The sequence below is a fragment of the Poeciliopsis prolifica genome, unplaced genomic scaffold (assembly GCF_027474105.1).
Source record: "Poeciliopsis prolifica strain line A6 unplaced genomic scaffold, Auburn_PproV2 SCAFFOLD034, whole genome shotgun sequence".
Lineage (NCBI taxonomy): Eukaryota > Metazoa > Chordata > Actinopteri > Cyprinodontiformes > Poeciliidae > Poeciliopsis > Poeciliopsis prolifica.
Window position 1 is genome coordinate 3,036,595 of NW_026562409.1, and position 24,113 is coordinate 3,060,707.

Consider the following 24,113-nt stretch of genomic DNA (forward strand, 5'->3'; position numbering starts at 1 on the left):
TTTCTTCAGTTTATTTATTTTTGGATTTTGGATTTATTTTTACCTTGTTGAGCCTTCCGTACTGACCAGATTTACCCACGACGGTCGCAGTTTGGTTTCTCTTTATCTGAAGCAAAAAATAAACAACCACTAAACCTCAATAAAGTTTTATTGTAAAAACCGAATAAACGTTACAGCATGTTGAAAATAAAACTAAGGTGAATCGTTTTCAGCTACATCCCATAGAGAATGAATATGAGAAGAACAAGCTAACCGACGGCGGTCAGGCACTTCAAGGAAAAGAGACAGGAGGACAATCTGTGCTCAAACACATGTCGTTCAAAAACAAAGGAAACAGCAAGATCATACCTTGGAAGACAGCTGGCTAGATTTCACATCAACAAGAGGACACAATAATTTAAAAGCCTCTAAAAACAATCTGGAATTTACATCGTTCTCATAAAAACACAAACCAATGCAGGAGAACAGCCAGCCTGCAGGGCTCGGCTTTGCTTCCCACCACCAGAGGGCGCCGCTCCGTGAGAGCTCAGTGGCTTGGATCAGCAACAGGACGTCCTCACAGGTGTAACAGTTAAAAATGTTCTACAGTGGAATAGTAGTGCATTCTGCAGAGAGGCTGGCCTCCAAGTCCTACACTGAATATGTAGCTGCTTTTTAAACACACATGTTTGATACTTTATATATAGACTCCTAACTCTAATACTTTACATCAAATCTTTATATTTGTCTCTATTTTGTCATCTATGTGCTTGATGTGGTAATGCTTTACATTCAAAGCTCCAACCGTTTTCCTCTTGAGGGTCGATGTGGGGCAGAGGAAAGCATTAGCTGGTTGATTGAACTGGAATCACGTCGTATAAAAACTCTAAACCACCACCGGCGCCCATTCGCTTGGTTTGCGTCCATACTGGGAGAGGAAAACAGTCAGGAGAGTGTTTATTTGGATTAAAACATATTCATATTTAGTTTATTTGGATTAAAACATATTCATATTTAGTTTATTTGGATTAAAACATATTCATATTTAGTTTATTTGAATTAAAACATATTTAGTTTATTTGGATTAAAACATATTCATATTTAGTTTATTTGGATTAAAACATAATTAGTTTATTTGGATTAAAACATATTTAGTTTATTTGGATTAAAACATATTTAGTTTATTTGAATTAAAACATATTCATATTTAGTTTATTTGGATTAAAACATAATTAGTTTATTTGGATTAAAACATATTCATATTTAGTTTATTTGGATTAAAACATTCATATTTAGTTTATTTGGATTAAAACATAATTAGTTTATTTGGATTAAAACATAATTAGTTTATTTGGATTAAAACATATTTAGTTTATTTGGATTAAAACATATTCATATTTAGTTTATTTGAATTAAAACATATTTAGTTTATTTGGATTAAAACATATTCATATTTAGTTTATTTGGATTAAAACATATTCATATTTAGTTTATTTGAATTAAAACATATTTAGTTTATTTGGATTAAAACATATTCATATTTAGTTTATTTGGATTAAAACATATTCATATTTAGTTTATTTGAATTAAAACATATTTAGTTTATTTGGATTAAAACATATTCATATTTAGTTTATTTGAATTAAAACATATTTAGTTTATTTGAATTAAAACATATTTAGTTTATTTGGATTAAAACATATTCATATTTAAAACCAAAAATACTTTTGTTTTATTCATTTGAAATTTCCAAAAGCTTGTAAATGGCTGTAAATGGTACAAAATAGCTAGCTTGGTAGCCTCCTAGCGTATATTAGCAGCTACTTAGCATTAGCCTCCTCAAACATAAACCCCATTTTTGGTCCAGATACCAAACATTTAGCCACCCAGCTGTGTTTAGTTTCACTTTGCTTTAGAATTAGCAATTTTGAGAGGAAGAAATTTACTTGTGGAAGTTTGAATATTGTTGCTACTTCTGGCTTAATTTGCTTGTTACCGGTTGAATTAGGGCTGACAATCTTACCTGAATATCAGTGAGCTCTTTGTAGAATCTCTTTGCGAGATCTGGACCGTTCTGCATTGTAGGGATCTGATAAGTCTGGAAAAAATTTAAGAAATGCAAAGAACCTGACCCACAGGATGACCGTAAAACCAAGAACATTTTAAAATTCCACGTACTTTTCCTTTATAAAGGAGGTTTCCAACGGGACAAACGACGCAGGCGGTCCCGGCTCCAAAAACCTCCAGAACTCTTCCAGCATCCAAAGCTTGGAGCAGCTCCTTCATCCCCATCGTTCGCTCCGTCACTTTAAATTCGCCCTGACAGAAACGAACAAAGAACGAGAAATATTGTTAGATATCCTCAAAGACTTTAGGTTACGGAGAATTTCACAGAAACAGCAGGAATGTGAATTAATTCACTCTATTTAGGACAAACGTTTTGCTACGTGGACTCAGATTGTTGTGGGCAAAAAGAAAAATAAAATCAAGCAAATAGAGAAGCCTGATATTTACTGTAGGTCCAAAACCTAAGAGATTTTTACGACACTGTAAAACGGCCCTAACAGATAAGGGGAAAAGACTAAATACCTGCCAGAAAGTCAGACATTTTGCGATTAATTTTCTATAAAAAAATAAATTCTGAATTCAAAAAGTGAAACATTTCTGACTTTTTGATCTAAAAAATTCTTGTTATTCTTGTCAATTTTTGACTCTTTGAGCTCAGAGAATTTTTTCTAGAACATTTTTTAGGTTATTTTCAAATTTTATATTTTCACAAACTTTTTAAATTTTAATTTTTTTTCTTGAAAATTTATCAAATTAAAGTCAAAATTTCTGATTTTTGTCAATATTTTTTTTCCACTTATTGAGATCAGAAATTCCCAAATTTTTTCTTGAATTTCTGACTAACTAATCTAAAAATGTTGACATTTGAAATTTTGTAGAAAATTTCTGATATTAATCTAAAAATTTGTTTTTCTAGCAAATTTCTTACTCAAACTTTTTTGATTTTGCCAGAAATGTTTGTTTTCTTTTTGCAACGGCCCTCAGACACTGTAGAATATTTTGTGTCTGTTGTATTCAAAGACAATAAATTTATTTTCAGTAATAAGAAGAGGATTTTTGTTACTTTCTTTCAAAACCCTTACTATTTTGATCCAAGTTGAAGAAAGCAGCAAAGTTGCTTTTTCAGTAAAAGTTTCTCCATAAACCTGGTTTTACCTTTTGTTGAAACTTTGTTATAAAATGTTAAATACTTTGTGTCGTACTTTACATTTTCTTGAGTTAGAAAATTATGTTACAAATTAAAATTAAAACCCAACTGGTTTCACTTTTGAATTGCAGTTCTGGTTTTGGAAGCTAAATAAAGCTCCAGCTGCATTAATTGGACTTTTTGTTGAGGAGGATGTTGCGTCTTCTCACCCAGGTTCTGCCCAGGTCCAGCAGGGACTGCCGGGTCACTCCGGGCAGAATGATGCCGTCCAGAGGAGGAGTCACCAGCTCTCTCTCTGCAGACACACAAACAGCTGATCGATATCCACCCATGTTCAATAGGTCCAGCATCAGGGGTCAGAGGGCGTCTCACCTCCGTTAGTGTTGGTCCAGTAGATGAAGAGGTTCATGGTGCCGACCTCGGTGATCTCCTCATCCGGGCCGTAGAGCCACAGAACCTGCTGGCAGCCCTGCTTCACCGCCTTCGTCTGGACGGCGATGGTCGGCCCGTAGTTACTGGACACACACACACACACACACACACACACACGTTTCTATTATAACAGCCGTCACTTCACGGCTGTTGCACCGACTGCAGTTTCTGGCCAGAATAATCAATTATTGGGATCATTTTTAGTTGCAGCTGCAGTTTTAGATGCATGTCTGTGTCGAACAACGCAGCGATGCCCCGGGCTGAATCCCTTTCTGTTCTCCCGGCTGGTGAGAGCGGCTAAATCCGGGTTTGGGGCGGACGCGTGTCCCACCTTCTGATGGGACCAGAGCGGAGTGGATCCCTGAGAGGATCCCTGAGCGGATCCCTGAGCGGATCCGGCGTTCGGTTATGTAACGGACTGAGTCAGATCAGAGGAGCTGAACAGAAACAAAAACTCCAGACGAGGTTTAGAGACTTTAACGGTCTGAGATAAAGGGTCAGGTCAACTTTCTGCCCATGTAATCCAGAGAAATGTTCAGATTACAGATTAACTTTATCGATTAATCACTTAATCTGAAGTTGGTTGATTTGATCAATAAACTAACAATTAATTGATAAGTGGGCAAAGTGATAGACTTTTCATAATATGCTAAATTATTAATAATCAATTATTAATGAATGATAATTAATAACAATTATTCATAATTAATAAACATTTGAAAATATTTGGTGATTAAAAATGTTTCCTCAAAACACAATTTAGGTCTAAAAATTTTTATTTAATTTAAAAAATCTGAGTTACTTGTCAAGATTTTACTCCTTTTTCCCCCCCTGTCTATATTGCCCTAATACACCGTCGCTGATTTTACCCGACTGTGACGTAGAAATTGACCATTTCCTGAGTACAACTGGAAGGCAGCATGGATCCGCCCTGAATGACGAGAATAAAAACTCACCCCCCCATTTTGTACTCCCCGACTCCTCCTTTCCAAGCTCGGACGTACGCCGGGTCCGCCAGCAGAGAAACCGGGTTGAAGGTCCCCGTGGTGAAGTACGGTCCCACTGGGCCGACGATGACGAAGATCAGCGCCTTTCCGGTTCGAGAAACACCGAGAGACGGCTGGATGGGGAGCAGGACGCCGTTAGAAACGCAAACGGCAGAGCAGGGATTGTTCACGGATCACCAAACTCACCTCGGTGCCGATAAACGTGGGTCGGATGTAGAGGCTGGCATCCTGGGAGAAAGGGACCCAGTCCTGGTCCACCTCCACCAGCTTCTTGATGCACTGCAGCAGCTCGGTTTTATCAAACAGCTGGAATGAAAAACACATCAGAGGATCGTCCTTAAGATAATTACGATTGTTAATCAGATTTTTTTGGTTGGTTGGATGTATGGATGGTTGGATGACCCTTCAGTGCAGAGACTCACAGGAAGGCAGCTCCTCTCTGCGCTGCGATGCATCCTCTCCATGTTCAGCATCGGCCTGAAGAGACGGATGTGGTTGTCGACGCCACGGAACGCCTTCATGCCTTCAAACAGCTGAAACGACAAAAAAGACCAAAGAATAAACATTTAGGATGAGAATCCATGATTAACTGCTAGGTTAGCTTCATATTTAGCTGCTAGTGTAGCTCAACCTTTAGCTGCTAGTTTAGCTCTACGTTTAGCTGCTAGGTTAGCTCCATGTTTAGCTGCTAGTTTAGCTCCATCCATGTTTAGCTGCTAGTTTAGCTGCTAGTTTAGCTCCATGTTTAGCTGCTGGTTTAGCTGCTAGTTTAGCTCCATGTTTAGCTGCTGGTTTAGCTCCATGTTTAGCTGCTGCTTTAGCTCCATGTTTAGCTGCTGCTTTAGCTCCATGTTTAGCTACTAGTTTAGCTCCATGTTTAGCTGCTGCTTTAGCTCCATGTTTAGCTACTAGTTTAGCTCCATGTTTAGCTGCTGGTTTAGCTCCATGTTTAGCTACTAGTTTAGCTCCATGTTTAGCTGCTGGTTTAGCTCCATGTTTAGCTGCTGGTTTAGCTCCATGTTTAGCTGCTAGTTTAGCTCCATGTTTAGCTCCATGTTTAGCTGCTGGTTTAGCTGCTAGTTTAGCTCCATGTTTAGCTGCTGCTTTAGCTCCATGTTTAGATCTGTGTTTTGGAGCCTTACCTCTATGGAATAGTGCAGGGCGGAGGAGGCCGGGTGCAGAGACAGGTTCTGGAAGGGTTTGATCTGCGGCGCGTCCCAGCCATCCTTCTCGGACCAGCTTATGGTCAGCATGTGGTCGGAGAACTGCTTTCCGAACATCAGCGTGGACGGGTCGGGCTTGGGTTTGCATTCTGGGTTGCGTTCGATGTTGAGGTCTGCGGCCTGGAGGCGGACGGGACGAGAGCAGAGCGGAGCAGAAAGACGGAGCCACGAAGAAGACAGTGATTGTTTTTGAGCCGGGTATTGATAGAGCATGCTTTACACAAACACATTAGAGATACAGGATTAACATGGAGCCAGTCTGAAACAGGGACGTCCAAGGATTTGGTCAGATAGGCCAAAATCATCAAGTTAAAGGATTTGAGGGCCAAAAAATGTTTTTTCTTGTACTGCAAAAAGTTTTAGTATATTTATACAGTTTCTATTGCAAATATCTTAGTTCACTTGAAATAAGACAAAATTGACTGAACCTTTTCAATAAAAAAGGAGCTTGTATTAAGATAATAATTCCTTAATATTGTTGTTTTTTCATTTAAAACATTAGAAATGTAAGTGAAATAATCTGCCATGTTAGATTCCGTATTCAGGAGTCATTTAAATAAAATCAAAATCTTGTTGAAAAGTTACTTCATGTCTGAAATCTGCTACAGCAACAAACTGAGATCAGGCCATGTTCTTCAAGTTAACACCAGGTTTTATATTTCAGAAGAAAATTAAACAGATTTAAGTGGGAAAATGTATCTTATTTTTTGCTTGACTGTTTTGTGGTTGGATAAGCTCGACTCTTTTCAGCTGATTGTGAATATTTGGATTCAAAAATGATATCTTGTTGAAAAGTTACTTCCATGTTTGTTTTGTGCAGCGGTGTCTTGAAGCCATTGTCGACAGGAAAAAAGTTCATTTCTGCCACAAAACTGTGATTTTGAGATGAATTTCAGAAATATTCTAGAGAAAAACATTCAAATTTCCGAGCTCCAAAAGTGAAAAATGTCCGAGAAAAAACTGATTTTTCTCAGAAAGTTTCAAGTCAAATAATTTATTTGAAAATCAGAAATTTCAGTTTTTTTCTAAAAAAAAAATTTGAGGGTTTTTTCTTTCAATTTTTTTACTTTTCAAACTCAGAAATTTCCAAGTTGTTTTCTAGAAAATTTCTGAGATTAATCTCAAAATGTTTACGTTTTCTCTCACAAATTTACCCATTTTTTACCAACAACGGCGCTAAAACCCCTTCTTATCTTTCTTATTTCAAGTAGACAAAGACATTTGCACTAGAAACTGGACAAAGAATAACAATAAAATAAATATGCAATTATTTCACTAATGAAACAATAAAATAAATATGCAATTATTTCACTAACGACATAGTCAGATTTGTTGTTGGAAAGTGATGTGTAAATTATTACAAATGTAAGAGTTTTGCACGTTTGCCTCATAAGAAATTTAGCAAACTTTCTTGGCATCTAGTGGGAAAAATAGAACAAAATTTTGTTAATTTTGAGCAATAAAGTCATGATTTAGGCCACTCTTTCTTTAAAAATGCTTAAAGTTTAATAAACTCATTAAAGTAAATGTGGCTGGAGCTTTTGAGAAAAAGCTGATGTGATTCTTGCAAGAAATGTGGCAATTTGAAATCAAATAAATGGTGTTGCTGCCAACATTTTGTCACTTTGGACTCCCCCGGCTTTGGTTCTGACTGGTTTGGGTTTAATTAAATTGAATTAAATAATCAAAAACAGAAAAGAGAGAGCAGGTGAGAGGAGGAAATAGTTTTTAAAAAATGGGGAAGCTTCTTTTTCCCCCCAGAGTTTTTTGTAAACGTCAACAGAACGATGCCTGTGCAGGTCTTACCCGACTGGAGTTTCCTAATTACCTTAAAGGAGCTGGCGAATCGCAGGGCGCCGAACGAGAAGGGGAGAGTCTGAACGAGTCGTGCATGGAGCGCCTGCAGACCAAACAACAAAGACTCAGAGCTTCTTCCTGCAGCCTTCTGTCCAAATAATCAAGAAACAAAATGGCTGACAGTTTGTCTTCAGTTTATCTGCAGGACAGAAAACCTGATTTTTTTCTGTTTGAATCAGTTTTCTCGCTTTGTTTTCCAAAAAAACAGAAAGAAATGACAAAAAATATTTTTAAAAAGTGGCTTTTATTTCTATCATAATGTCTGTGAGATCTAATACAGAGTGTCAGAATCCAGAATATGAGAATTTAGTTTAATTATGAGAAAATAGTCATAATAAGAAATAAGAAACAATTTTACCAGAAAAAAAAACATCATGAAATTACGAGAAAAAATATAAATTATCCAGATCTGACACATTTACTTTTTATTTTGAAGTTACTTTATTCTCCTAATGTTACAAATTTATTCTCGTTAATTCAATACTCTTTCATGGAGTTAACCTGGATTCAAAGTTCAAATAAATAGACGCAGTAAAACCTGTTTGTCAAACAAGATGGCCGCCATGGATGTACTAACAATAAATCAACTCTGAACTATGGGAACCCCGGCTAATCTGTGCCACTTGACATGCAGTACGGGGCGATACGCTGCTATTACAAAACTTAACTAATCTCTCAGCTTTTTGCATATTCAGGACTCATTTTTAGTGATAAATGCAACAACTTTAAGTCGCATAAGCTTTTTTAAAATAATTGTTCAAGAGCTAAACTAACGGTTACACTCTTGCATAACAGGTTTGTTGAGGATTTTGTAAATATTTGTTTAATTTGCAGCTCTTTCCCAACCTGTAGTTTAGTTCACTTCTAAAAACAAACCAAATGATGGCGAAATATGACTATAAATCCATTTTTATCAATAGATTTATTTTAGGATCCAACTTAAAGGTCAATTCATGCAGATTTTTCTTCTAAAACTCTTTAATTTATTGAGCCAGTTTGAGTCAAAGTAACTGTTTGGAAGATTTTTTTTTTAAATGGCCAGTGCTTTAAAGTGTTGCGCAATAATCCACGTGCAACCTGATGATGTCATTCAGTTATTAAAAGATTGGGAGGCCTATTACTACTACTCGGACAAAGGGAAATTTTCTCCTTATGGTCCTGGGAATGCAAGGTCGAGTGTGATCCATTCAGTTCTCCAGCAGAGGTCTAATTCTACTGAGAAATGCAGTAATTATATGCATAACGAAAGGATGATGCAAGTTTTGTCTTCATTGCTTCATCTGATGGGAGGTAACACACAAAGCCATAAATCTGATGAAAAGAAATCTGACAAAAAAAAGCTAAAATTATAACATAACCATGCAAAAAAAGAAAAAAGGAAAACAAGGTTGCATTATTATTTTAGCAAGTTCGGGAAGCAAAAGCAGCCTGAATGACGAAAGACAATTTTGAATAAACCTGCAAATTGTCGAGTCACTAAAAACAAACGAACACGTCTTCAAGTTGTGCAGAATATAAAATATATTTAAAATGACACAATTGAAATATCACCAAAACAAAAGCGCCGAATTTGTTATCATCTCTACAAAATATATATTTAACCTTCAATTTGTTGTTCTCACTTTTATTTTTAGGACGAAGCTTTATCTTAAACTTTTCCAAATGAAGTCTGGTGAGGGATCTTCCCCGCAGTCGGATTCCCGGCGCGGGAACGATCCCACGTGCGATAACAGTCATGTCCATCTCCTCTCCTCCGGGTTTACAGATTTACTGATGAATTACATAATGTTTAACCCGGGTTATTAGTGTAAACAGATAAGAAGAGGCACATAGGTCAGTGAACCCACTCACCGTTCGGAGGGCGGCCATCTCCTCTGCGCTGATATAACGAGATTATTCGCCCGTGTGGAAACAAATACAAATCCGATTCCGTTCCGCTCTGACGGACGCGCCAATCTCCTTCCAGAACAATTAATTATGAATCAAATCTTTTACTTTATTACACTATCTGGTTTAATTTATTATTATCATTATTATTATTTTGTTGGCTCTGTTTAAACACAAAAACGTTAGCAATAAATTACAGTATGAGGATTCAGAAAGTTACTGAAGGAGTGGCAAAATCCTGGGCTCTGATTGGCCAGGAGGAGCAGAGTTTACTGTAGGTCAAACCGCTTATTGTTGATTGGCCGTTCAGGAGGGCAGCGGCGCAGATCGTGTTGCGGTTGACCTGCATGCCAAAATACTTAAAATATTTATGTTCCTCTATTCCCAACGTGTCTGTTTCTATTTCATCCATTTTCTTCTTTGTCCCCGGAGGGAGAGGTGAGAGGTTCTGGTGCCCATCTCCAGAGAGACATTTCACCCTGGACAGGTCGCCAGTCCATTGGATGGCAATACTGTTACCCTGTTTTTATTTTTTATTTTTAAAAACAGGTGTTTGTTTTTGTAATTTGCATTGATCCTCTGGGGTCAGAGACCCTCAGGATGGGATCTGACTCTTGAAGCCGTAGTTGAGTTCAGCTCCTCCACTGAGCAGCAGGTCGATGCCGGTGCAGAACGTCGCGTCTGCGGCCAGAAACAGAGCAGCCAGTCCACACTCAGCCTCCGTCCCCATCCGACCCATCAGCTGTTGGAGGAGCATACGCACAGGAAACGGGATGAACGATTCTGCAAGCCTGCAGCTGTTCGTTCCCACAGTTGCTGCTAAGCTGTAAAATCCGCTCAACTCGCATATAATTAAAGCATCTCAACTTGGTCAACTCCACAATTTAGGTTTAAAAGAAGAAAAAAAAAACATGTTCATGCTATGAAGTTAAGATGGCAGTTTCCTACTGTGCTTTCAACAGCTGAAAAACGAAATAAAAACTAAATACACTGCAAAAACACAAAATGTGACCAATTATTTTGGTCTGGTTTCTGGTGTACGACGGAGTATTTGGCCCATAATAAGAAACAAAATCAAATTATGAGAATAAAATTGTAACACTACAACTTTATTATGATTTATTATGTTGTACTATTCTCACAATACTTTGACTTTATTCTCATATGTTTGTTTTTAAATTATTGTCTTAGTGGCTCTAAAACTCCATTGTAATACTGCAAGACGTTTTTCCAAATCTAGCGAAATAATCTGCCAGTGGAACCAGAACTTTTTAATAAGGAATTATTTGAAAACTTACGTTTAAGTTTGCTTTGTTTTACTTAAAGTATACTAAGATATTTGCACTAGAAACTAGACAGAAATACTTGGTGAGACTTTGTGTTTCTCCACTGTATTCAGTGCTTGACCACTTCCATGTGTCGTCATGTGAAAACAACAAACTTCAGGGATTTTGTGCGACTGAGACGAAAGTAAAAAGATCGATCAATTAGGAAGTGGATGGAAATGAATTCAAATATAAATAAACATCTATATTTGAATAAACAACCTGGATTTATTTAGGGGTATTAGAATAGAGGGATAACAAACACTTTTTAGATTTTAATTTTAATTTTGAAAACTTTAGTCTTCTTGCAATTGTTCACTATTTGATGTTGGTTTATTAAATAAACATTTAGAAAAGTTGAACAGTTTTTAGATTCAGGAAATAAATGCAAGATTTGAGAAATTGACCTCTATGAATCCTTCGGTTCAAATAAACATTAACTAGTTTCGTCAGCTGCTAATCTAATTAGCATTTAATCATAACAGAGTTGGTAAAATCCCCCCTGCTGGTTCTAAGAATCAAAGTGTTTCGTTTCACAGACCGGTTGTGATGAGGCAATTCATTACCACAACAACAAAACTCAGTGAACATCCAGGTCAGCTGCTGCTTTACACCAGCAGGAGACTAACTGGTTAGCAACACAGAAGGTTTGAATATTCAGCACTGAATGCATTGTCCTGACCTCACCTGAGCATTTTCCCCCGCCTGCACGGCGGCTGCAGCGTCGGCCGTCTGCGCAGCAAGTTCTTCCCACAGCGGCGTCATCACGTTACCCGGAGAGATGCTGCAACACGCGTCAGACACTCAATTGAAATTTTTACATTTTTATTACCAGAGGTATTTGTAGAAGCACAAATGTATTTTGCCAACTTTACATTTTCCGGTTTCTATAATAATTTGTATTTATTTCATATTATTGTGTAAGTAATAAACGGTAGAGGTCAGCCACTTTCTGTCATTTTAAGGGATTCAAATATTTTCCAAACTTGGTTGTTCTTCAGATAAAAAAAAAAAAAAACATTTCAAGTCAGGTTTTTTAGACCATAAATATAAATTTCCAGGTACATAATTATTAGACAATTTAAATACATACATGTTATATATATATATATATATATATATATATATATATATATATATATGTTGAGGAGGATTAAACATGCATTTCTTAAATTATAACAAATTAATTTTGTTTATTTATATGGCAGCCATTGATAAAAATAATCTCTATGCATATATTACTAATATAATCTTCACAAGAATATATTGAAGATTAAATATCTTGTAGAGCTTATTGTGACATATTTAAGTCCTTTTCCTTTTTTTCTACACAGTAAACCGTCAATATTTATTTTAAAAAATGGCTGAAAAATACAGGCTCAATATTTAACAGCAATTATTTTTAAAAAATCATGACAAATATAATCCAACGTCCTTCTGCAAACTGGAACATCACTGGTTTATCTCACCAGTTCACTCTCACGTTGTGTTTACTCTCGTCCACAGCCATCGCCTTTGTCATGGAGATGATCGCCCCCTGGCGGAGAAAGACGTGCATTACAGAGCAGTTCTGTGCATTTAAAAGCTTCATCTCGACACTTTGACTCACTTTAGTGGCGACATAAGGCGCAGCGTCTTTCTGACCGATGGTTCCCACAAGACTGGAGATATTAATGATGTTTCCGTGGCGCTGACGCAGATACGGCAAAGCAAACTGCAGGAAAACATCTGCAGAATTATGTTGGGTTTTTTTCTTTTGAAATAGAAACATTCTGGATTAGATCAAATTTAATATGATGGCAGGTCGTTACCTAAAACGAACAAAATAACAAAAACTGAAATTGAGAAAATGTTTCCGAGCTGAAATAAATAAAAACGGCAATTAATGGGGAAAAACTGCAACAAACTGAAACTATATCTGAATCTATTATTCAGCCTTTACTGAGGTGGATTAGATTTCAAATTATGACTCTCCATCCTCTGCAAAAGTGAAGCGAAAGTTGGTTGCTCAACAATGTTTGAATACTTTTTAAAAACGGTATGATGAATAATGATCAGTGCTTACATGATCACAATACAATGTTTTTAATTCTGCACTCAGAAATGAACCAGAGTAAAAATGGAAATTACTTTGGAAGCTAAGAAGTAGCTGACAAGGTTCAGATTCAGCAGGTTCCTGAACTCCTCTGCTGTGGTTTCATCGGTGGCTTTGTGAGGAGGATCTGGCATGGAAGACAAATCATTTAAAAAGCAACATAGACTCAGACTTTTCGCTTTCTGCCCTCCGGAGGAACAGACTCACGCCAGCCTGCGTTGTTCACCAAGCAGTCGATGTGTCCATGAAGCTGCAGGGTCACTGCAACCAACCGCTGGAAGAAAAGGCCCAATTCATCTGGATTTTAATCCATAAAACTTAAGCATTTTGCTCAAATATGTAGAATCTATATTTAATAAAGTACTGCTTCCTGTTTCCACAGAGACATACATTATGGATTATTTGTAGTAAATGATTAATCGAACAATTATTCTTACGATTAATTGTATAAAAAAATATGTCAGATTTTTTATTTAAATATTACTAAAATAAACTCCAACAGTAAAGTCATGAGAAAAAAGTTGTAATAATATCAGAATGGCATTTTGAGAATAAAGTCACAACATTATGATTTTAATCTCTTAACACTATGACTCATATATAACATTTAGAATTTATTCTCGTTTTATTTTGACCAAATACTGATAATAATATGACTTTATTCTTGTCATTTCATGACTTTATGATTTAATTATTGCTCTGTAGTGCGGCTGCGCTAATCTAAAGATTAATTAAGAAATCAGCTTATTTTCATTGGCTTACCGTAAGAAATGGGACAGTGTGCATCTTTTTTTTTATCACTTTACCTGGATCTGGTCTTCCTTGGTGACGTCACACTCCACAAACTTGCAGCAGCCTGGACCCAGCGCGTTGCACTCCGTTTCCAGAGCTTCACCTGCTGCAGCTGCAACACATGGTGACACATTCTGCAGCTATCCTGTTTTATTTACGCATTTTGCAGTTTTGCGCTGCTCAACACCGACCTCCTCTTGCACAAAACACGACTTTAGCGCCATTTCCCACTAAAAGCAGACGCAGAAATAATCAGAGCTCCATTTCGGTTTTTTGCCATCTTAGCAAACACACACTGTAAAAACAAATATCCACAATACCAAACGCTTTGACGACCCCTCTGCCGATGCCTTTGGATCCTCCAGTGACAATAACCGCTTTGTTTTGGTAGCGCAGCGCCATTCTGCTGCGCCACAAACAGACTCTGCGCAGCGATTATCTGCAAAACACCACGAGTTATTATCTGATCACAAGCTGACTGCTTCTCTCTGCTCTCTGCTTTGTCAAATACTGCAGATGTCGACAAATGTTTGTAAAGTTCAAAGTCCCACAAAAAACTGGTTTTGCTCTGAGGCGTTCAGGTGCTGAACAAACCATCGGAAATTCTGTAATTCGCTGCAAAACCCAAACAATTCATGGAAAGCTCAGCTTACTGGTACATATGTAATGTTGAAGACAATTTACCTTATTTTATTCATGCAACAATAAACGTAACTATAACTGACATTACACTGTAAAAACAGAAACCTGTTTCGTTGATATTAAATCGTTTTTTTTTTTAGATAATGTACATATTTGTTTTAATAAATTATTTCAACCTCCAAATAATATTACACCGAACATTACGTTGTGAAGTAGAACATTTACTTCATTTAAATATAACTATACATTTTACATATAATTATTCAGTATGAAATAAAAAATATATACTTTTTAGATTAATTAAATCTCAAAATAAAGTTTCACAGAACATTAAAATGTGAATTTCAACATATATATTTGAAATGATATAAATATTTTGTCAGGAACAAAAAAAATATACATTTTTAAATTTTACATTTACAAATAATGCTATACTAAGTTATGAATTACAAGTATTTTTTTTAAACAATTTAAATCTTGTATTGATAAATCTCAAAAACACATTTAATTAGGTTTTGAATTAAATGTATGTATTAAATGTATGATGTAAACATTATGCAGGAAATGAAACAAATGCATTGTTTTTAATTAATTCAATCTACAACATGTAAGTTTTAATAATATAAATAATTGGCAGGAACTAAAAAATAAATAAATCTAAAAATAATGTTATACAGTATTTTTTGAAAATAATGTACATAATCAGCTGGAAACAGTGATGATAGTCAATATATTATTACTGTTATCATGCAGATATGTACACTATTCCTGCACTCACCATGTACAGTATGTTTAGTAGATCTAACAGGTTGACATTTTCAGACAGCAAAGGTGAGGATTGGGTGTGCAGGGGGTTAGCGGCACTCTTGGATCAGGGTCAAAGATTAAATTTCAACCCTGCAGCATTCCCTGGGTAACAGAGAGGGTGCTAGTGAAGAGACCCACAAACAAGCCCAACTCCAAGTGAGCGCTGCAGATTAACATCACAGCGGCCCCTGAAGGAGCCACGCCGCCGCCGCCGCCTCCTAACCGCCACAAAACACTGGGAGGGATTTCCTGGAGGTCCCGATGTCGGCGAAGAGTCGGCTGCAGGCGGAGGGCAGGGAGACGGAGGCCGAGCAGGAGGAGCAGGTGGAGGTGTGAGTAGCTGGAGCTCCTGAAGCCAGGTAAGGAGGAGTCTTATAAAAACCATGCATAAAAAACTAGAGATGTAGCAATTAATCATGATTAATCGATTGATAAAAAAACCCCGTCAACTAAATTAGTAATGGATTAATCGTTAAGTGAAGTGTGCAGACTAAATAAAAGGCAATTTGGTGGAAAAACAATACATTCAGAGCAGTAATTAAGCAAAAAATATTACTAAAATATAAATATTTACCATTTGAGATCCATTTAGCTTCACCTACTTCAAACTCGGTAAACAAAATCTTTCATGAAGCAATAATTAATCAGTCAATCCAAGAAAAGTAATCAATAATTATTCCTACGCTGCACTAAGTCAAGCAGAAAGAGCTGAGTATTTGATTTTAGCTGCATCCTTTGCTACAAATAACCAAGTTTAGAAGAACGCTGTTATTTCATTTTAGGCAGGAAAATGTTTATTTTCTCATTTAAAGAAGGGACTGAAGTATTTTTCACATCTGTAACATATTTCTAATATTGCATAACAACAATGAAGAACAATAATGAAAAACCTGCAGAAAGTGGCAATTTTTATGTTATTAATTGATTAGTTGTCAAACAATCTATAACAAAATTATTTGTTGTGAAACCAAAGTTTTTAGAAAGGCTTAGTGGCTGCTGGGTAACTGAGTCTGGAGATTGAGATAAAATTTTGGTTAAAATGTCAGAAATCAGCTGCTCTAGAGACTCAAACGAAACTGTAAAAATGTGCAAAAGGTAAATTTCACATTGAAGAGAGTTGTCTGGATCAACAGGAGACTTTTCGATTCATCTGTTTGGTTTTCAGACCCAAAGAAACATCCAACGCCGAGAAATGGACAATCACGACAAGCGAGCCGGAGACAAGGGGGAGCCAGAGGAGAAACAAAAAGCCGATGAGCTCAGCGACGAACAGAAGCAAAGCAAAGACAAGTACAACAAGCTGGAGAAGGAGAGCAGCGAGAAGGAGGTGCGTGGCGAAGCCAGCAGGGGGAGCCGCCGCCCCTGCAGGAGCGGCTGGGACTTGAGTGAACGCCTGGCCATCAATGTCTCGGGGATGCGGTACGAAACCCAGCTGCGCACCCTTGCTCAATTCCCCGACTCCCTGCTGGGCGACCCGCGACGCCGGCTGCGCTACTACGACCCGCTGCACAACGAGCTGTTCCTGGACAGGAACCGCATCTGCTTCGACGCCATCCTCTACTTCTACCAGTCGGGCGGCAGGCTGCGGCGGCCCGCCAACATCCCGCTGGACATGTTCCTGGATGAGCTGCACTTTTACGAACTCGGCGAGGACATCATCGACCGCTTCAAGGAGGACGAGGGCTTCGCCAAGGAGGAGGAGAGGCCCCTGCCGTCCACAAAGTGGCAGCAGAAAATCTGGATGTTGTTTGAGTATCCAGAGTCTTCGGGTGGAGCGAGGATCATCGCCATCATCAGCGTCATGGTCATCGTCCTCTCCATCCTCATCTTCTGCCTGGAGACTCTGCCGGACTTCAGAAACGAGAAGGAGCGGCGGGAGGTGAGGAGGACAGGTTGGCATGAAAGGTCATTTTGGGTGCAAAGGTTAAGCCCCCAATGCCCCGGTTACTGGGGCAGAATGTAGGGTTAGGGTTAGTTGTAGGGTTAGGGTGTTTTCGCATCCAATAGTCTTGTAGAGTCATCGAAATCGCAACATTTTGCTACACTTGCAGTTCGGTTCTCTTTCAGTTCACTGAGTCAAACTAACCACTCTCTGAAAAACCTGTTCCCCTACTCGCCTGTGGGGGCGCTGTACCAAGAACCGCTAAAGAAAACGATTGAAAAACCTCTGAAAATATTTTATTTTATAAGGAAAATTTATTAAAAAATACTTTTTTTACACATTCGTATAAACTGTTACTTTGTTGTGAAAGCATGTTATTAGATTAGTAGTGAAAAAATCAAGTTCCTTCACCTCCACTCGGCGCTCTAATAACTGGGAAGAGCCAGCAGACAGGAAGTCTTAGTGCTGTCTATCACATTCTTGTGTGACGCTGCTCATCCTCCCTCTCCTACCCTTGCTCTCTGCTACATTGAGCTAGCATAACTTGGTGTGAATGCTAATGCTAATAAGCATAGTCACCAAAATAATGGTTTTCTGGTAATGGTATGTTGTTTCCCATTGTTAGCACACTAAGCAGCATACATGAGGATGATTGACAGCGCTAAGACCCTCCTCCTGGATCTGATTGGTTGTTTATGGTCGGGAGCGTTGCCTTTTAGATTCACTAATTATCTATAATTTTAACAGATATATGTAAACAAACATATTCTTTTCTAAATGTTGCCAACTGCAGCTCTAATCTGCAGACAAGTGTCACCCTTTTTATGTCAAAATAAATGTTAAACATGAAGATGAGATGAAAAAAAGCGGGCAAAGCAGCAGAGAAAGCGAGCGAACCCGATCCAGTCAGACGGAGTGAAGACGTCATCCTGTCGGTGTCCAGTCTGAAGACGTTCAGCCTGTTTTCTCCAACAGGCACCTGCCGGAGTCATTCGGGAGATTCTTCAAAACCAGCCTGAAGTGAGAGTGAATGCGAGAGCCGGTCTAAGGTTACCAGACGGCTAAACTTAGCCTGGACGGCCGTTAGAGAGCATCGACACATAAACCGATGTCCGTATTAATAAACGCGGTGACTCACCGGCTCTGAAAGCGGCTTGGAAAAAACGGCGGCAGATCAGCTTTTCGCCGCAGGATGAAATTAGAAACGATGCAGCAGCGAACAGAAAGTCTTCAGGCTTTTTCATGAGGTTTTAGTTTAGGTTTAGATTTCTTCACTTTGTCTCCATCTTCTGTCTTTAAAATAAGATGGAAGATCTTGTTTTATAATAATTTTTTATTATTGGTGAAAAAGTACTAGTTCCATTGGCAGATTATTTCACTTGTCTGATGATGTATTTATTTAATGTTGACAGAAAAAAGGAGTACATTTCCACCAAACTGAAATTTTGACATTAAATTCAGAAATTTTCTACAAGGCGAGAAAACTAAAAAAAGTCTTTGAAAATAAATTTTTTTATTGCAGTGACAGTATTAGTTTTTTTTTAAAAAAAGTCAATATTAAGGAATTATTGACTTAAAATAGTCTCATATATCTTGTTGGAAAGTCACTTGTGTACCAAGATATTTGTATTAGAAACTTGTTTTTTTGATGAAAATCAAATAAAAATGAAAACATTTTACACAGTGCTGGCATCATCAGTCATAAACCCATTACTGCAGAAAATCAGAAATGAAATCCAAACCCAATCAGTTGCTTTCCAGTTTTCTTAGATGTTGATAAATGCATTGTGTTGCTTTCCAGTCGACATAAAAGATTTATGCGTGAACCAGCATTAAAGCTGCATCTGAAGGTGGAAGTCTAATGTAATCAAACTCAGATTAGTATCATTCTTTTGCCAAAAACCACTACAGATATTTTGCAAAACAACAAAAAAAGATGGGTAGCGAGAAACATTAAAGGCAAGTTTAATTTTCCAGCTGAAACTGATTTGATTTAATACTTTGGTGCAGTAATAAATCCTTCTTCCAGAGAGGTTACAGAGTTCATTAGGAGCTGAAAGAGGAGATGAGATGTTTTCTCAGCTGCGTGTTGATTTTGGAATATCGTTCATCCCTATCATTTGATTAATCCGAGCTGAATTATGAAAACAACAATCCAGATGAAACCTTGAAAAACACGAAGCCGCAGCATTTAGGTTGCATTATCAGGCCGTTTCAGCGCAGAGCCATCCGACGCTTTCTGTAACCTTATCTAACTTGTGAAAAGACGCTAATGCCAAGTTATGTCAGGCGAGCATTTTCCACCCAGATAAAAACAAACATCTGAGTTAAATGAAGCGCCAGATGTCTGTAATTCAAGCCAGAGTCACATGAACTTAAGGTTTATTTGTGTGTTCAGAAATAGAGAAAGTGATTTCTATAAAAGTTGGTGGGAGAGTGAAAAAGGAGAGGAGGGAAAAGGTTATCGCCGTATCGCAGACCTCATCACGGATGTTGAAGATGTTTCCCCTGCTGTGATCACGTCTCCATGCAGACGAAGATCTGCTCAGAAACCCAAGATCCAGACGTTCGAACTTTTAATCAAAGCTGTTTTACTGACCGCTGATTTATGCAGTCATAAAAATATTTACCAAACTCTTCAGACAATTTATTCACAACAGCTGAGGGTCTAATGATCTTATTTCTGAAAGTTTTCTTCTGTTTCTTTTTCACAACTCTAAACAATGAACCGTTGCAGCATTTGTGTGAAGAAACACAGAAAGTTTCATAAGTTTTATAGAAAAAAGACATATTTATAGAATAAAGTCATATTACAACTTAATTCTCTTAATATTATGTCTTCATTTTGGTAATTATGATTTATTCTCATAATTTTATTACTTTATTCTCGTAACTTTAGTTTTTCTGCTACTTTTCTGCAATATTTTTATTATTATGTAAATTATATGAATTACTTTCATATTGTTATTATTTATTTTAGAAAATAACACAGAAAAACTCCAACTTAACTTCATATTTTGGTCTGTCTGATTACATAATTTTTAAATATTAAACAACTGATATTTTGATGAGTTACTCAGTAACGTTTTTACTTGGATGACTAATTTTTCCTTTTGGTTTGAGTGAAACTATGTTGAAGTAGAGATACTTTTGCTTGAGTATCATTTTTGGGAACTATTTTCTGGATGAGGCAAAGATCAACTGGCCCCCGGTCACTGACTCCTCCATTCCCTGGACATTTTTCTAAAGTAGCACCAAAATCAGATATTTTAACTAAAAACAATCATAAAACCAACCGCAAAATCCCAAAAGAATTAACAAAAGGAAGAAACTTGTCATTTTCTCTGGTTGTGACGATTCCGTCTCCGTTTGTCTTTCAGCAATACACAACCACGCCTCACCCAACCATCCCCAACGTAACCATCCTGGTCCCGCCAAAGTTCTCCCCGTTCCAGGACCCGTTCTTCATCGTGGAGACCATCTGCATCTGCTGGTTCTCCTTTGAACTCATCATGCGCTTCATCAGCGCCCCGAGCAAAATTCGCTTCTTCAAGGACATCATGAACATCATCGACTTCTTGGCCATTTTGCCCTTTTTCGTCACAGTGGGAACGGAGCTGGCCAAGGACAAAGGGACGCCGCCGTCCGTCTCGCTGGCGCTCATCAGAGTCATCAGGCTGGTGAGAGTCTTCCGGATCTTCAAGCTTTCCCGTCACTCCAAAGGCCTCCAGATCCTCGGCCAGACGCTGAAGGCCAGCCTGCGAGAGCTGGCGCTCCTGATCTTCTTCCTCTTCATCGGCGTCATTCTGTTTTCCAGCGCGGTCTACTTTGCCGAGGTGGACAGTCCTGACACGTTTTTTACCAGCATCCCTGAGTCGTTCTGGTGGGCTGTGGTGACCATGACCACGGTGGGCTACGGGGACATAGTTCCTATAACGGTTGTGGGAAAGTTGGTTGGGTCCATGTGCGCCATTGCGGGTGTGCTCACCATCTCCTTGCCGGTTCCCGTCATCGTTTCAAACTTCAGCTACTTCTACCACCGAGGGATGGAGTGCGAGGACAGCAGGGAGTACCACCATGTCTCCACATCGCTCTGGGAAGACAACAAAGAGGACGACGAAGAGAACGACGAAGACGATGGGACGGATCAGGATCCTGAATTCATGGGGGATCGTGCGCTTCTGCATGAACAAAGCAGGGCAATATGTCCGCCGCTCAACGGGAACCTCTTGGCTGTGCTTTGTGCAGAACAGGGAGGAAGAGATCAGCAAGGGATGAAATTAACTCTCAAAGAACCTCTGGTTACCCAAGTGTGACAAAAAACATTTTCACTCTGACACTTTTTGCACGTTTATGTACTTCGTTTTGGGTCTCTGTTGCTACTAATAACAACCCAAATGCTTAACAAAACACTCAACCATTTTTTGGCAATAAGTTACTGTTTTTTGGTATCTAAAAAATTGAGCATTTTGAAAAATATACTGACTATTATAATGTCACAAATCATCAGTTACTGCCCTAGCAACCCAAGCTGAGCGTCAGCATGTTTGGTCAGCTGGTTTTACTGCTGTACAATGGCTGCTGGAAAAGATGAATGTTTTATTGTTGCGTTCTTGTTGGTTTTGGGTGCTTTTCAAAGATGCTCGATTGTATAATTGTGCATCTGTTTGCGGCCATTTCCACACGCGAGTGTAAACGTCGATTGGATTTAAAGTGACAAGACGCCCTAAAACAGGGAGCTCATTCTGAAGGAAGCTGAAAATAATCAACCGAAAATCTGATTGTCAAAGATGTTTTGTGTAGACCTTTCCTAAGCTGTTCAAGGAAACGTCACCTTTAAGGTACGACAGGTTGAATTTGAACACAAATTCAGCAGGTTACCTTGATTCTCGTTGCTCAGAGTTTTGTGTGACATTTTGCAAAGTCGAGAAGTAAACTTTGTTTTGTTTCCTGTTTGTTGTTTCTCTGGTTACTGCAAAGCTATGGCAGCGTTCGCCACCTTTAAAAATGTTCAAATAAATCAGACTTTCATGGCAAAATGAAACACTGAAAAATCCAACATTTTCATGGAGTTCATTTGTCGAGCATTAGAGAAACACTGCAAGAAAATAGTCATGAAATTACAAGCATAACGTTGTAATACGGCCTTGTTCTCGGAAATGTTTGTTTTCGCATGACTCTAACGCTCTTCTTAATGCAAAACATCAAAATCAGGCAAAATTAAGTAAAAGTAAATAATTACAAAAGTATTAGCACCACACTAAAAAAATTTAATTACAAGAATTTAAAAAATTCAAATTATAAAACAGAATTTATTTTACAAATTTAAAATAAGTTAAAAAATTACTTCAAATTATTGTTCTTCAAAATAATGAAACATTTATTCATATTATTTGAATATTATATTCAAGAACACTGCAAATAAAATACTACAATTTTCTTCTCATAACTGTTTTTCCTCACATGGCTCTAATTCTGTCATACAAAATAAGAAAATGAGGAAAAATTAAGTAAAAGTAAAAAGTAATTGTCCAAAAAATTACTTTTTCTTACAACAAGGGGGAAATGTTATCAGTGAAATAATCTAGTATTTAAAAAAAATCAGTCTTAAGGAATTATTTACTTGTTTAATTCTTGCTGAAAACTTATTAAAGTGTATAAATATATTTGTAGAACAGGAACGCTTGCAGAATTCTTCTTTTCGTATTATTCAGTCAGAATAAACGCTCCAAAGCAGCAAAAAATGTTTCTTCACCTGAAGTCGTTTGACTGCAGGTCTTTAAATGGATGCGTGTCGTTTATTAGGCTGAGGACGCCATGTTGTCTGCAGATGTTTCCATGTATACATGTACGTCCTTTACTTAGAAAAGATCATGTTTTATTTCTGCATGCCTTCCACATGACTCACAGTGCAGTGACTCCCGGAGAATGTGATGATCATGAAAATGAAAAGAGTTTTTCTTTTTGTTTTCTAAAGCATGACGAGGCTTAAAGCCGAGGCAGAAACACAACGGATGACGGATGATTCTGCTGCTGACATTTTTCCGGTTCTGTTGGGAAACGTCAGGATTTTATGAGTCAGGCTGGTGTGAGGAAGGATTCAACCTCTAGAGGTCAGACTGTCATAAAACAGACGCTTCCTTCTTTCACTGGCTTTGATTTATGACCGGACGCTTAAAGAAAATCTGCCATCTTAACTTGTTATCACTCATTTATACCACATGATCAAAAAGATTTAAGTCAAGATTAAGTTGTGAAACTTTCACTGCAGAACACAGATTATTTTGATATTACCTGAAACTGAAGCTACACTGCAAAAATACAAAACATTACCAAGTAATTTAGACTAGTTTAACATGCAAATACATTAATACACTTTAAATAAAGCAAAACTAACTTATAAGTAGCTTTCAGAAAAAAATAGGAGCTTACTCTAAGTCAACAATTTTCATAAAAAGTAATAGTTCCACTCTGCTATTATTTTTTTTTATAAATATTGAGTTATTGACTTAAAACAAGCTGATATATCTTTCTAAAAAGTTACTTTTGTATGTTAGTTTTGTCTTATTTTAAGGATATTTGGAGTAGAAACAAGAAAAAAAAATATTTTGTCCAGTTTCTAGTGCAAATTATCATTACAATTAAAATAAGACTAAATTAACTTAGAAGTAACTTTTTAATAAGAAATAGAATCTAATTTAAGTCAATAATAACTGAATATTGATGAAAAGTTCACCAGCAGATTATTTCACATATAACATGGGGGAAAATATCTTGTCATAAGCTAAATAATCTGTACTTTTTTATTAATATTAAGGAACTGTTAACATAATAGAGGTTCTAGAAAATACTTGGTAATATTTAGTGTTTTTGCAGTGCAGTCCCTTCATTTTCACTGAAACTCTCTGAATCCTTGAGTTATTTGGGAAACGTAACTTTTCCCTCTGCAGGGTTGATGTGTGGCGACCGGT

At 37.5% G+C, this 24,113-nt stretch overlaps 3 protein-coding genes across 5 annotated transcripts; 1 reads left to right on the forward strand and 2 right to left on the reverse strand.

Annotated features, from left to right (window-relative positions):
- Positions 1 to 130: 130 nt before the first annotated feature.
- Positions 131 to 10,130, reverse strand: bcat2 (branched chain amino-acid transaminase 2, mitochondrial). 3 transcript variants are annotated; one of them, XM_055051817.1, is made up of 12 exons: positions 9,564 to 10,122; positions 9,335 to 9,482; positions 7,684 to 7,755; positions 5,775 to 7,506; positions 5,055 to 5,165; positions 4,819 to 4,938; positions 4,582 to 4,745; positions 3,566 to 3,708; positions 3,403 to 3,488; positions 2,158 to 2,298; positions 2,003 to 2,077; positions 131 to 907 (listed from the first exon to the last, which is right to left on the reverse strand). In XM_055051817.1, exons 4-12 carry the CDS (start codon positions 6,066 to 6,068, stop codon positions 866 to 868), a joined length of 1,176 nt encoding a protein of 391 aa, XP_054907792.1. In that variant the 5' UTR covers positions 6,069 to 7,506; positions 7,684 to 7,755; positions 9,335 to 9,482; positions 9,564 to 10,122; the 3' UTR covers positions 131 to 865. The 3 variants fall into 3 exon arrangements, with proteins under 3 accessions (XP_054907792.1, XP_054907791.1, XP_054907793.1); XM_055051816.1 differs by lacking the exon at positions 9,335 to 9,482 and having other exon boundaries at positions 5,775 to 5,975; positions 7,684 to 7,800; positions 9,564 to 10,130; XM_055051818.1 differs by lacking the exon at positions 9,335 to 9,482 and having other exon boundaries at positions 5,775 to 5,975; positions 9,564 to 10,127.
- Positions 10,095 to 14,475, reverse strand: hsd17b14 (hydroxysteroid (17-beta) dehydrogenase 14). The gene is made up of 9 exons (XM_055051820.1): positions 14,132 to 14,475; positions 14,003 to 14,041; positions 13,826 to 13,923; positions 13,227 to 13,293; positions 13,055 to 13,146; positions 12,534 to 12,638; positions 12,394 to 12,461; positions 11,612 to 11,708; positions 10,095 to 10,341 (listed from the first exon to the last, which is right to left on the reverse strand). The coding sequence occupies exons 1-9, from the start codon at positions 14,211 to 14,213 to the stop codon at positions 10,195 to 10,197; spliced, it is 795 nt and encodes a 264-aa protein (XP_054907795.1). The 5' UTR covers positions 14,214 to 14,475; the 3' UTR covers positions 10,095 to 10,194.
- Positions 14,476 to 15,388: 913 nt separating this feature from the next.
- Positions 15,389 to 22,095, forward strand: kcna7 (potassium voltage-gated channel, shaker-related subfamily, member 7). Its single transcript, XM_055051822.1, has 3 exons — positions 15,389 to 15,619; positions 16,426 to 17,139; positions 20,523 to 22,095. Exons 2-3 carry the CDS (start codon positions 16,453 to 16,455, stop codon positions 21,456 to 21,458), a joined length of 1,623 nt encoding a protein of 540 aa, XP_054907797.1. The 5' UTR covers positions 15,389 to 15,619; positions 16,426 to 16,452; the 3' UTR covers positions 21,459 to 22,095.
- Positions 22,096 to 24,113: the final 2,018 nt, after the last annotated feature.